General features: G+C 43.3%; 2 protein-coding genes across 3 annotated transcripts in view; both read right to left on the bottom strand.

The window, feature by feature from the left end:
* PRDM11 (PR/SET domain 11) overlaps nucleotides 1-14,096 on the bottom strand; it is a 405,666-nt gene that overhangs the window by 156,140 nt on the left and 235,430 nt on the right. The gene's annotated exons all lie outside the window — the stretch shown is intronic.
* Nucleotides 1-14,096, bottom strand: part of LOC142014649 (transmembrane protein 263-like) — a 348,901-nt gene that overhangs the window by 309,885 nt on the left and 24,920 nt on the right. For both annotated transcript variants that reach the window (XM_074997545.1, XM_074997546.1), the window contains exon 2: nucleotides 7,174-7,264. In XM_074997545.1, the coding sequence (XP_074853646.1) occupies nucleotides 7,174-7,264 (91 nt within the window). The remainder of the gene's footprint in view (nucleotides 1-7,173; nucleotides 7,265-14,096) is intronic.

The following is a 14,096-nucleotide window of genomic DNA, read 5'->3' as shown; positions in this document are numbered from 1 at the left end:
TGAAATGCATATTCAGCGCTTCATTAGCATGCGGGTGGCAGCGGCACTTCAAAATTGACGTGGCTTGCCGCCGTGCGTCTCGTGTCCCTAAGGGGACTTCGAAGTAGGCGGGGCCTTTCGAAAAGGAGCCCCGTCTGCACGAGACGCGTGGCACATCAATTTCGAAGTGCCGCTGCCGCCCGCATGCTAATGAAGTGCAGAATATGCTGAATATGCTGCGCTTCGTTAGTAAACTTCGTTAGTAAACCATTTGCGTGGCCATTTCGAAGTTTGGGGCTCGTGTAGACACGGCCTTAATGTTGTGGCAGCAAGCAAACAGTGCACAGCAGATGAGGGTAAGTTTTGAGAAAGAACCCATGGTAACACTTTGTTCTTACAGTAAGTCTTCCAGGATCTGTGATGGGAGTGGCCACAACTATTGACCCTACAAGCCACATACAATAATGTTCGTAAGTTCAAGAGCCACAAGAAATGCCTAATGTGCCCCATGGAGTGGAGTCTGCTGGAGAGTGGTCTTCTTCCCCAACACCTCTCCATGTGGCTAAAGCCTTTAAAATGTCCTTCCTGAAGTGCAGAAGCTCCTAGCCCTACCACTCCTCCCCAGGTCAGAAGCCTTGAGTCCCACCACTCAACCCCATGCCAGAAGTCCCAAGCTCCCCGCACCCAGACTAGGAGGACAATGGGAGGATGTGTAGCGGACCTGTAAAAGAGTTGCTTACAGCTCACAAGCCACAGTTTGCTCCCCTCCCCTCAAAATCTATGATAACCACACAGAGATAACAGGACCTAGTTATTAGAAGTTCTCACTCAAAAAAATCAAAAAACATAAACCTTTCTAAAAAGGACTAAATAGAACTGAGTGTGTCTGCCTCAGAAGAGACGAAGGCGTTTGCCTGGAATAGAACTTATGGTGCAGTGAGACACATATGATTCAGATACTAGACTCACACGTTAGGGCCATCCCCCGTAACCAGTTTGGTAATAAGAACTTTAATGTTTACTACTTATAAAGATCTCAAATCTCCACTAGAGGAGACCAACTTGTCCATAAACCTCCAAAGAGGGAGGTGAATCCGCCTACCGCTGTCATAACCTACAATACAGCCTTGCATTCAGATGGGACCCACCAGTACCAAGTTTAAAACTTGTTATATCTAACATATGACATTAGTGATTTACAGTTTAACACTTCTCAACAGATAGCCCAGAAGTACAACAGGTCACCAGAGCAAAAATGGGGGCTACGTTTAAAATTAATTTGTTGCCCTCCAGAATGTGCTGATCTTCACCGCTAGGTGCTATCAACACTTCTGAAAGCTGTACCTCTGAATGCTGTGAAGTGTTCAGCACACCATCAGGGGGAGATGAACGCCATACAATACAAGTTACCATCAGTAATCCTTTGCTAAAAGCCTGTTTTTATTACATAGGCAATAGGTCAGATCAAACAGTAAGGAGATGAAAAAAGGAGGTGGCATGACATCAAAAGAGCACTTGGCATACTAGCACCAATCCCTTAAAATTGACAGTGTTGACAAAGCCACTCATGCGATATCACAAGGGATTTTGTAGGACTAACTACCCACATCCAAGGAAGCACAATATCTGAAACCTCTGACATACCACAGATTCCCTGCACCTGAATCTATGAAACATTTTCTCTAAAGCAGCCCCAGAGAGAAACAGAACTGGATACTTTATTTGACAAATGCTTGGTTATTAAGACTGCAACGCCCTCATGTGTCTGCACAGGAATTCACAACAAAAAAACCCTAAATTGGTTTCTGGTGAGAACATATAATCTCTGCCTGGTCAACATGTTTTATTTCACAGAAGTAACAAAATTTGATATCATACTATGGGGTCAGATCTTCTTTGTTGTCAAGTCCTTTGCTGTCTTGTTAAGGATACTCTTCCTTCATTCTCTATTTGAACTCAGGAACAAAAGGATGTGTCAATACAGTCAGTAGCATGATCACCTTTCATCACAAGCTAAAATATATATAGTCAATGACCACAGTTGGATTCAGAGCAGACAGCACAAGTAAAAAGAGAAGTTAACGAAAGCCTTATCAAAAGTATGAATTATTACCACTACATACTGAAAGCCTGGTTAAGGATAGAAAACCCCTTCACCAATTTCTAACCTAGACCCATTCTACCAAAGGAACTTATATTGGTATAGCTACATCTCTCTTGGGTGCAGAAAAATCCACAGCCCTGAAAGATGCAGCTATGACCTAATCACCAATATAGACAATGCTAGATAAATATAAGAATATTTCTGTCAACCTTGCTACCGCCTTTTGGCGGAGTGGATTACTTATAGCAACGGGAGTAGCTTTCCTCACAGCATGTGAAGTAGTAAGTATAGATATACCCCTACACAGTTACCTTAGCTGGCATTTTCCAAATGTCTTCCTTCCATAATTTATTTGCAATTATACATGATAGGAAATTATAATGTCTCAAATGTTATCAGGCTGACAGAGGGACATCAGAAAGCAGCACTGTATTACACACTCATCACACTTACGGAAGCTTATCCAAGACAAAAAATAGTTTTAATGTCATCATTTGAAATTAAGCTTTTCCCTACTCATGTTGCACTGGTTAAACTAATGATCCTGCGTGAGAAAAGGTGCTTTGTGACTAGGCAGCTCTGGAAAGTAAAACCAAATGAGTTAAAGTCCTGCATTCACACAGGAGTGTGCTACACTGCTATTCAGAAACACAACACAATCCCTATAGGATCAGCTTTGAATTTAACTGTATCTTTATATAGAGAGAGCAGTACCATCCAACTTCCCTCCCTGAAGGATGGGATTAAAATCACTTCATGGTCTGGAAACAGAAGTCACTATGATGCAATTTGGTGAAACACTGAACAGCCAAAAGAGCAGACACCCTGGAAAGCTTGCCATGCCTTGTGATCTCTATACAAGAAGATAAGCAGATGCCTCCTCCAATTCATAGATGACAGGAAACATGAGCACAGTTACAACAACATGATTTACTGGATTTTTTGCAAAGCATTTGATTTAACTGGGAAAAAAAGTTATCAAGAGGAAGGGCAACAGTAAAAGCACAAAAGCAAGAAGATACTGATTAACTGCACCTTCTACTAAAAGAACTTCAAAGGCCTAGTCTTATTGTACATCCTTTTTGCCACGACTCTTGTAGCTACGCTCCTTTGCCATCTCCAAGAAACTCTGTAAGAAGTACGCTTGGTATGCAATGTTAGAACTGCAGCTTTTGAACTAAAAGCTTCCTTAAAGCCACTGGCATACAGACCACCCATAACCCCAGCACTATCGTAAGGTTTCTTTTATGGCCGTTTTTCCTCCTCTCCTTTGCGTCCCAGAGGACAGTGCTGAAGAGGGTAGATATTCAGCTTCCCGGGAACCCATCCTTCTCATTTTGCTACATTTAATCACACTTTACAAATCTAAGGTAGGCATGGAGTTCAATATTTAAGGCAAAGGGTACATCTACTGACATGACTGTTTACTGCATTGCCCTGTTACCTGCTGAGTAGCCCAACTGCCACACCATTTCCAATAGTTTCTGTCCTACTATCAGCAACTATAGAAAAAGCTGAATCATAGAATCATACAATCATAGAACACTAGGACCGGAAGGGGCCTCGAGAGGCCATCGAGTCCAGTCCCCTGCCCCGACGGCAGGACCGACCACTATCTACACCATCCCTGATGGACATCTATCTAATCTGTTCTTAAATATCTCCAGCGAGGGAGATTCCACAACTTCCCTTGGCAACTTATTCCAGTACTTGACCACCCTGACAGTTAGGAACTTTTTCCTAATGTCCAACCTAAACTTCCCTTGCTGCAGCTTAAGTCCATTGCCTCTTGTTCTCTCCTCAGAGGCCAAGAAGAACAAGTTTTCTCCCTCCTCCTTATGACACCCTTTAAGATATCTGAAAACCGCTATCATGTCCCCCCCTCAATCTTCTCTTTTCCAAGCTAAACAAGCCCAATTCTTTCAGCCTTTCTTCATAAGTCATGTTCTCCAGACCTTTTATCATTCTAGTTGCTCTTATCTGGACCTTCTCTAATTTCTCCACATCTTTCTTGAATTGGGGTGCCCAGAACTGGACACAATATTCCAGCTGAGGCCTAACCAGCGCAGAGTAGAGCGGAAGAATGATTTCTCGTGTCTTGTTCACAACATACCTGCTAATGCATCCCAGAATCATGTTTGCTTTTTTTGCAACAGCATCACACTGTTGACTCATATTTAACTTGTGATCTACTAGAACCCCTAGATCCCTTTCTGCTGTACTCCTTCCTAGACAGTCTTTTCCCATTCTGTATGTGTGAAACAGATTATTCATTCCTAAGTGCAGCACTTTACATTTATCTTTATTAAACTTCACCCTGTTTACTTCAGACCATTTCTCCAATTTATCTAGATCATTCTGAATTATGACCCTATCCTCCAAGGTAGTTGCAACCCCTCCCAGCTTGGTATCATCTGCAAACTTAATAAGCATACTTTCTATGCCAATATCCAAACAATTAATGAAGATATTGAACAGAACTAGTCCCAAAACAGACCCCTGCGGAACCCCACTTGTTATGCTTTTCCAGCGGGATTGAGCACCATTAACAACTACTCTCTGGGTACGATTAGCCAGCCAGTTATGCATCCACCTTATTGCAGCCCCATTTAAGTTGGACTTGCCTAGTTTGTCGATAAGAATATTATGCGAGACCGTATCAAATGCTTTATTAAAGTCTTGGTATACCACATCCACTGCTTCTCCCTTATCTACGAGTCTCGTTATCATGTCAAAAAAAGCTATCAGGTTGGTCTGACATGATTTGTTTTTTACAAAACCATGCTGGCTGTTCCCTATCACTTTACTACCTTCCAAGTGCTTGCAGACGACTTCCTTAACTACCTGCTCCATTACCTTTCCTGGCACAGAAGTTAAGCTGACTGGCCTGTAATTTCCTGGGTTGTTCTTGTTCCCCTTTTTGTAGATGGGCACTGTAGAAGAGCACATGCTTATCGTAGAGTGCTCAGCAGTGCACTCAAAAGGAAATATAGCTGCAGACATTGCATAGTTTCCATCATCCTTCAGCCTAGCTTGGATGATAGGCAAATGCAAAAGGCTTCTCTTGCAAGTTCCCTGGCCAAACATTTAACCAGGACTATATTAGGTTATATTTATCACAAGCCATATATTAATTGTGTCAGGAGACAGAAGCCACGAGTCAAAGGCCAGGTATGCTGAAAGCTGCAAAATGTATTTGTAACCTTGATATGAAAAGATTATATCCTATGCTTCACTCAGGGAAGTTTCGAGATCCTTACCCCCATGACATAGCGGTTGTGCAGTTGCTTAACAGTCGTTATAGACGGAGATGAGACCCTTCAAATTCCCTCACTTGGGCTCAAAACATTGTCCTGAATACTAAAAGGCCAGATAGCTCTCAGTTAATCCACCTATAATTTTAACATTCCAGAGAGCTTGTAGTTTTGAGACAAAAGGTATTTGAACAAAACAAGTATACATGCACCTTTTGGGAGTCAGCTGTCACACCTATCACAAGAAATTATTGACTGGATATCTATTTCTCAGAAACACCACCATTTCTGATAGTTTGATGGCAACCTCACAGCCAACAAAACACCAGGATCTCCATAGGTTTCCACAGAGTAATAGGGACAGCAATCCTTATATGTTATCTAGTTAGAGATCCATTTAGTCATTTTAAACACAGAATGAGAATTCAGTCTTACCACCTGGACCCTGTATCTTGAAAGTTTAAGGTAGCAATAGGAAGAGGACCTGGAGAGTCTTTGTTGCACCTATTTCCATATTACAATCTACTGCTAGAGAAGAACCAGAGAATCAAAACTCAGCACCCAACAAGGAAGCAACAGCAGACTGCTGAGCCAGAGGTGACAGAGCTATACTACCCAATACATATTCCCTCTGAGACTTTCACTGTGCCACCTACACAAAAGATTGGCTCTTCCCTTGAAGTAATTAAGAGCACAAAGTAAAAGGGTTGATAATCCCAGTGACATCTGACAAGCCAGAGTTCCCCATTTTAATAGCAAGTTGTTAATAAAATGCTCAGAGTTTTATGGGCTAAGCCTTGCACAGTGATCATGAATAATTGCATTTTAAAAATTCACTGAATTGGAGACAAGTAAAAGCTAGAGATGAATCATACGTGCTGCAGTGTTCGCAGCATCTATTCAAAGGAAAGCAGCACTGATTTTACTCAGCACAGCACTGGGAACATTCACACCGTGAGAAGAGATATGTTCTGTGTATAATTCAAGCCGCATAATTGGAAATAAGGTTTCTAATTAAAATTGGCATTTCTGATCCTCCTGTTGACTAACAGCCTCTTCTTCAGATTGCTAAACCAGTTTCCAAGAAATGGCAAAAAGAAAAAAAATCTGGCAAAAACATATAAAACTTGGAATTGATTAGTCTGTACTGGGCATGGCTCATGTAACAGGGTACTGGAGAGAGAGAGAGGCAAGGAGAGAGAACAGACAGACAATCTGTTAAGGAGGCTTTCCCTTTTCCCATGATCACAGTCAATCACCCACAAGTAAGACAGGATAGAAACTAGCTTTCTTCAGTCCACGACCAGGATGTTCAGACAGAACAATTTTAAATCAGAAGACTTAATGTCAGAATATTTAGCTCCAATGCAGACAAGTTGTAATTTCAACACTGAACAAATATGCCCATGCTAGGCCTGACTGAGCGATAGAAGTGTAACCACAATAGTGCAAGCAGCAGAAGGTGTACTGATATTTGCAGCACCATGAGTGACAGGAAGGCTGAAACAATTGGTATACCCTGAGGGCCACCAGCACTTCTCACTGCTTGCACTACTATGACTTTGCTTCTATTTTTGACATACTAGCTCAAAAACCAGACATTACACCTTCCAGCTCCAATGCAGACATGTCCTTTCTACTTGAGGAAAGGATATACACTTCAACATGTGCAACTTTCTTTGACTAGAAACTCCTGCTGAGAGGTCAAACTCAGCTGTCAGTATTCTTGACCCCATCCTTTCAAGACAAAGCTCTTATGGTCAGGAAACAGCACTAGCCAATGACGAACAGTCTTCTAATGGGTAACAAGGAGCTCATTCTGGCTGTTTGTACTACCTTCAGGAGGCTCCTCCTGCAGATGAGGGGGCAGTTCATCACCAATTGTCTCAGCTTCATCTTCCACCATGTGTGTTTCTGAGCTTGGTCCCTGTAGGAAAGAACAGGAAGGGGAACTTAATTTTTAAAGAACCAGCATAAGGAGGATTAAGGATTGGAAAATATGCTTTATAGCTATTTAGTTTAATAAAGAGAAAGGAGAGAAGTAAAGTTTTGTTCACCCCAAAGAAGTTCAGCAAAGAAAGAGGCTCACTAGAAGTAGGATGGCCAGGTGCCCAGTATTGGACAGGAACTTCCCATCACACAGAGATCTTGGCAGCTCTGGTCAGCATCGATGAGCAGGCTTTGGATATTCCTGGCTGGAGGGGCTGCAGTTTCTGTGCCCGGTGCCCTGACTCTCAGTCCCAGGAGCAGGGCTGAGACAGCCTGAGAGCAGAGGAAGCTCCGGCCTCCAGCACTGTGTGCTGGCCCCAGCTCCCTTTTCCTATCCTCCTTCCTGGAGACCCCACCAAGGCTGTGATCCCAGTCGCCACACAATGCACTGCCATGTAATTTTGGCCAGACAAAGTGAACAGTTACACAGGAACTAGGTCTGAGTACAACTGGAGTGTGGGACGGGCGAAGATGGGACAGGGAGAGGGGGCACAGAAGAGAAATATGGATGCAGGGTGCTGTGAGGGGCAGGGGGAGTCTGGAACAGGAAGACTGAAGGGATGCAGATATCTTGCTTACAACCCTCCTGTTAATACACCCCAGAATTTTTATTATTTGCTTTTTGTGCAACAGTGTCACACTGTTAAGCCATATTTAGCTTGTGGTCCACTATGACCCCTCTTTCTCTTGTCTCTTGGCAGTCATTAGATAATGAGTAGGATGTATTTGTGTCAGCCTTCTGTTTATGAGTCTGTTGGCTGACCAGCCCAATTCTGGAGTCGCAGATCTTATCACAGAAGAGGCAGCTGCTAGTAGGTGTTGGAGGGGCACAGGGCAGTTTTTGATGCTTTTTTCTTGTTCATGGCCTCTCCTCATCTGCAATGCAGTGGGATCTCTCAAACTGTGCCACCCCCTCCTGGATTACTGATCTCCACTAGGGACAGTCTTGGGCAACGTTCTCCTAACTGTTGGTACTGATGCTACACTTTCTCATGTGTGCCTTCAGCATGCCCTTATATCACTTCCTCTAGCCCCCAGTGCTCCTCTGTCCTTCCTTCAACTCAGAAAACAGAATCTGTTTTGGGAGACCTTGATCACGCCTCTGAACAACATGACCAGACCAGTGATGTTGTTGGTGAATAATTGCTTCAATGCTGGTCATGTTCAACTCTTCCAGGACACGAGTGTTCATGCACCTATCCTCCCATGACATATTTAGGATTCTCCTGAGGCAACATAGGTGATATTGTTCAAGCGCCTTCAAGTGACACTTGTATGTTGTCCAGGTTTCACATGTATACAGTAGCATTGGAATAACCACTGTATCATATACAAGGAACTTCGTCTCGGCAGCCCTGAAGGATGGCACACTACTTAGGCAATTAGCCTAGCACTTGGGAGATATTGGTTTGATGCCTGACTCCTTGAAAGACTTTCTGCGTAGCACTGGGTATGCTTCAGTGTCTCTATGACCCCTAAATCCCCTGTCCGCAGTACTCCCTCCTATGTAGTCATTTCCTATTTTATATATGTGCAACTGATTGTTCCTTCCTCAGTGCAGTGGAGTACTTTGTATTTGCCCTTATTAAATGTCATTCTATTTACCTTATAACCTTTTCCCAGTTTGTCTAAAACATTTTGAATTAAAATTCTATCCCTCAAAACACTTGCAACCTTCCCAACTTGGTATCATTTAAAAACATTATAACCACAATAGGCTTTGGGACTGGGCCTTTAATGAACTCATTGCAGCTGTGATAATGTGTGGCCCTAATTCCACATATAATATTACAATAACGTTAGTAAACAAAAAACATGGAGCTGGTTATGAAAACTGAGAAGAGAGGAAAGAAAGAATCATGAACCTTTTGTGAAACTTCATTTTTAATTATCCTTTTCGACTATTGCGCTGCCAACTCTAGTGTCCTGTAATGACGACAGTAGAGTTGGCAGCATAATAGTCAAAAAGAATAATTTAAAAAAGAAACATCCTGTAACACCCCTCTCTCTGGATTGCCACCTTGTCATCGCGAGTGGGCTTGTGTGTTCCACTGAACCTGAGAACGATGCCACAAAGAGTCTCGTGCTCCCAGCAGGGTCACCCATGGTAGCAAGACAAAGGGACAAGGTCAAGACTAAGAACAATCTTAAAAGCCCTCGATGGCAGAACAATGGCAATTAGGATTTTCACCAAACAGAGAAATCAGAGGAAACAGATCCGACAAACGATAAATATACAAGGCTTAAAGGACCCCATCAGAAAAAGTGACTTCCAGATAGCGCTCCAAAGGAAGCTGCCAACAGTACAGCCTGCAGAAGTGGAAGAACATTTGTGTCAATTGAAAAATACCATCACTGGAGCTTGTGGAGAAACCACTGGCTACCAGACCAGGAAGCATCAGGAATGGTTTGATGAGAACAACATGGAAATTGAACGCTTGATTGAGGCAAAAAGGAAAGCCTTAAGGGCCTGGCAAAGTGACGCCATTTGCATGAGAAAGAGAGAGGTGCATGCCAAGACCAAGGCAGAAGTGCAAAGTAAAACAAGCATTCTGAAAAACCAGTGGTGGACTGAGAAGGGGAGAGAACTCCAGCTGCTGTTTATGGACCAAGAAACAATGGAATCAATCCCCTGAGATCAAAGGATGGTACCCAGCTCTTGAAAGACAAAGAAGCCATTGCTTCTCGCTAGAGAGAGCACTATAATGAGCTCTTGAACTGCCCCTACACCGTGGTCATAGAATCCCTTGACAAAATCCCTCAGCAACCACCTGGAGATGATCCTGCAACACTTCTGACCCTGAGTGAGGTACAAGCTGCCATCAAAGTGATTAAGTGCAACTGGACTAGATGGAATCCATAATGAAGTCTTCAAAGGTGGGCCAGATCTCCACAAACAGCTCCACCTCCTGATTCTCAAGATCTGGGATAGGGAGCAGATGCCACAAGATTTCAGAGACACACTGATTGTCAGTCTTTTCAAGAAGAGCAACAAGTCGGACTGCAGAAACTGCCACGGCATCTCCCTTCTGGTAACAACAGGGAAAATCTTAGCTCGAATCCTCGAAAACCAACGCCTGCCACTTTCAGAAGAAATTCTCCCAGAATCCCAGCATGGCTTCTGACCATTCTGAGGAACAGCGGACATGATCTCCACTGCCTAGCAACTGAAAGAAAAATGTCGTGAACACAGCCTAGCCTTATATATGAGTTTCACTGACATGACCAAAGCATTCAACTTAGTCAATCATAGTGCCCTATGGACTATCCTCTCAAAGATTGTCTGCCCCAAAAAATTCATTAGCATCGAGGCTGCTTCATGACAACATGACCGCCACAATATGAGCAACAATGGATCCCAAAGTGACATCTTTAAGGTCAAAACAGGAGTCAAGCATAGCTGCTTCATTGCCCCATCACTGTTCTGTATCACCATCACCATGACACTATACCTCATTGATGGCAAGCTTCCAGATGGCGTGAAGATTGTCTATAGAATCAGCAGGAAGCTTTTCAGTCTCAGGAGACTGAAGGCTAAAAGCAAGACCTCCACAACCTTGAACATTGAGCTCCAGTACGTGGATGACAATATGGTTGTTGCTCCTTCTCCCACAGCCCTTCAGACCATCTTAAGTGCCATTGCTGAAGCACACAAAAATCTCAGCCTCAAAACAAATATCAAAAAGACCAAGGTGCTTCACCATCCTTCACTGATGGGACAATCTCATGCACCTTCTATTGAAGGCAATGGAGAACTGCTGGAAAATGTGGAGCACATCTCACACCTTGGACGTCATCTTTCCACTAAAGTTGACATTGATGCGGAAATCCAGTACCATCTGAGCCATGCAAGCTCTTCTTTCACCCACCTGAGAGAAAGGGTCTTCAAGAACTGGGACATCTATCCCAAGACAAAGCTCCTTGTATACTGTGCAGTGGTTGTTCCAACGCTATTATATGCATGTGAAACCTGGACAACATACAATCGGCATTTGAAAGCACTTGAACAATAACATCAACACTGCCTCAGCAGAATCCTAAATATCTCTTGGGAGGATAGGTGCATGAACACTAGCGTCTTGAAAGAGTCAAACATGACCAGCATTAGAGCCATTATCATTCAACAACAACTTTGCTGGATTGGTCACGTGGTTCAAATGTCTGATCAGCACCTCCCAAAATAGATTCTGTTTTCTGAATTGAAGGAAGGACAGAAGGAGCATTGGGGGGCCAATGGAAGCAATATAAGGACATGCTGAAGGCACACATGCGAAAGTGCAGCATCAATGTCGACAACTGGGAAAACCTTGCCCAAGACCATCCCCAGCAGAGAACACTAACCCATGTGGGAGTGGCACAATTTGAGAGGTTCCACTGCAGTGCAAATGAGGACAGGCACAGAAGAAGAAAAGAGCATAAAAAACTGCCCCACAATCCTCCAACAGCTTCTAACACCGGCCTCTTCTGTGATATGATCTGCAGCTCCAGAATTACCCTGATCGGCCATCAACAGACTCACAAATAACAGGGTGCATGAAGGTGTCCCACTCATTATTGAGTGACCACCACCAAGAAGAAGAAGAAGCAGCCTGTAACAAATAAAACTTGAACTTAGCATAACACATCTGGCCAATGAATATGCCTGTCTGAGCCTGACAGTGAAAATGAGCACATGAGCAAGTTTTGGAGAGAGGGAAGATGGAGTGAGCAAGGGTAGGGTAGGGCAGGACTTTAGGAAAGGTATGCAGCAGTGGTCTAGATAAAAGTGTTCGGTTTTCTGGAACTGCAAAGTTTGCAAACCTATCTGGAAATATTATATGGCAAAAAATTGACAAAGTGCTTTTCAGCATAGCACACAAGCTTATCCCAAGATGAAACCACTGGAAGCTGAGGCTATGACACTTAGACTAGGGGAAAGGTACAGATTTTTTAAAAGGAGGGCAATTAGCCATTGGAACAATTTACCAAGAACTGAAGTAGGTTCACCATCACCAGAAATTTTTAAAATCAAGATTGAACGTTTTCTAAATGATATGCTCTCGTTCAAAGAAAAATTACTGAAGGCCTATGGCCTTTTATACAGGAGGTCTCATAGGTGACATCTGCAGTAGAGAGTTTTGTCGCCAAAACTCAAGAAGCATCCATATCACAAATGAACTCTGTCAACAGTAAAATCAACAGAATATGGTACTTCTGTCGGCAGCATTTTGCCATTTCCCCAGGAGTCAGAATGTCTTTCTTGACAGAATCTGTCAACAGAAAGCCAGTGTGGACGCTCCAGTGGGGGCCCCTCTGTCAACAGACAGGGCTTCTGGGATACCAGGCAGCCCTGTCTGCTGTGTTTCTGGTTGGCCATTCTGCTGAGAAAATGGCTGGGCAGTCTGGGCACTCTCTGTCAAAAGAGTGGATTAACAGTGATCCGTTTTTGTGTTACCGTAATCTGTCAACAGAAGTTTTGTCAAAAGATATCTTCTGACAGCAAATTCTGTTGACAGATCGCTGGAGTGCATACATAGCCCTAGAATTTAAGGTCGGAAGGGGCCATTGTGGTCATCTAGTCTGACCTTCTTCATCATGCAAGCCACAGAAACATACCCACTCCTGTTAGAGACCCTAAATTCTGAGTTACTGAAGTCTTTACATCACGGTATAAAGATTTTTTCATTACAGAGAATTCTCCATTTACACCAGTACCCGATACTACAGAGAAAAGAAAACAGAGTCTCTGTCAATCTGACCCAGGAAAAAATTCCTTCCTGACCCCAAATATGGCAAAATCAGTCGGACCCTGAACATGTGGGCAAGATGCATCAGGCAGATAGCTGGGAAGGAATTCTCTTTTGTAACTAAGACTAGATTATTGCCATGGCCCTATCTGGTTTTATAATCTATAAATGAAAAATGCAAGAAGGAGGCCAAAGGGCATGAAATGTTTTCAAGGAAAGGCTGCATGAGCTAGCTTGAAGTTTAATAGCTCAATGAACTATCAAAAACTAATTCTGATTACTAACCTATCCAGGTACACAGAATACATAGCAAATTCTCAAGGAGATCAGCATTTTACCAGATTCCTTTCCACATAACTCAGTGCAATGTAAGCAGTCCAGGGGCCTTTAACACCTATGATTAGGGCCTTAGGAAATTCACAGTTTATTTTGGTCAATTTCACAGTCATATGACTTTAAAAAGAGTAAAGTTATTTCAGATATTTAAATCTGAAATTTCACTGTTGTAATTGTAGAGGTCCGGACCCCAATAGGAGATGTGTGGCAGTTGCAAAGTTATTGTATTGGGATAGTGGTATCACTACACTTACTTCTGCACAGCTGCTGGCATAAGCATTGCCTTCAGAAATGGGCATCAGGAGAATGGTGGCTACTGGCCAGAAGCCCAGCTCTGAAGATAGAACGACCATTGGCAACAGCACATAAGTAAGGATAGTATGGTATGGTGTTGTCACCCTTACTTTTGTGCTGCTGCCTGCAGAGCTGGGCCCTAAGTCAGCAGCCACCACTCTCTGCATGCCCAGCACTGAAAGCAGCAATACAGAAGTAAGGGCAACATAGGTACAGGATTACCACCCTTACTTTTGCAGTGCTGCTGGTGAGTGCTGCCTTCAGAGCAAGGCACCTGCACAACATTACAACCACCAATTTCCAGTTGCCCATCTCTGAAGGCAGCAATGCAAAAATAAGGGAGGCAATAGTGTGATACTCCCATAACAAGCTTATGATCCCATTGCAACTCCCTTTTGGGTCAGGACCTCCAGT

This window comes from Carettochelys insculpta, chromosome 6 (assembly GCF_033958435.1).
Source record: "Carettochelys insculpta isolate YL-2023 chromosome 6, ASM3395843v1, whole genome shotgun sequence".
Classification (NCBI taxonomy): Eukaryota; Metazoa; Chordata; order Testudines; family Carettochelyidae; genus Carettochelys; species Carettochelys insculpta.
The sequence above is the reverse complement of the archived record's forward strand: the minus strand, read 5'-3'. Positions and strand labels throughout refer to the sequence as shown.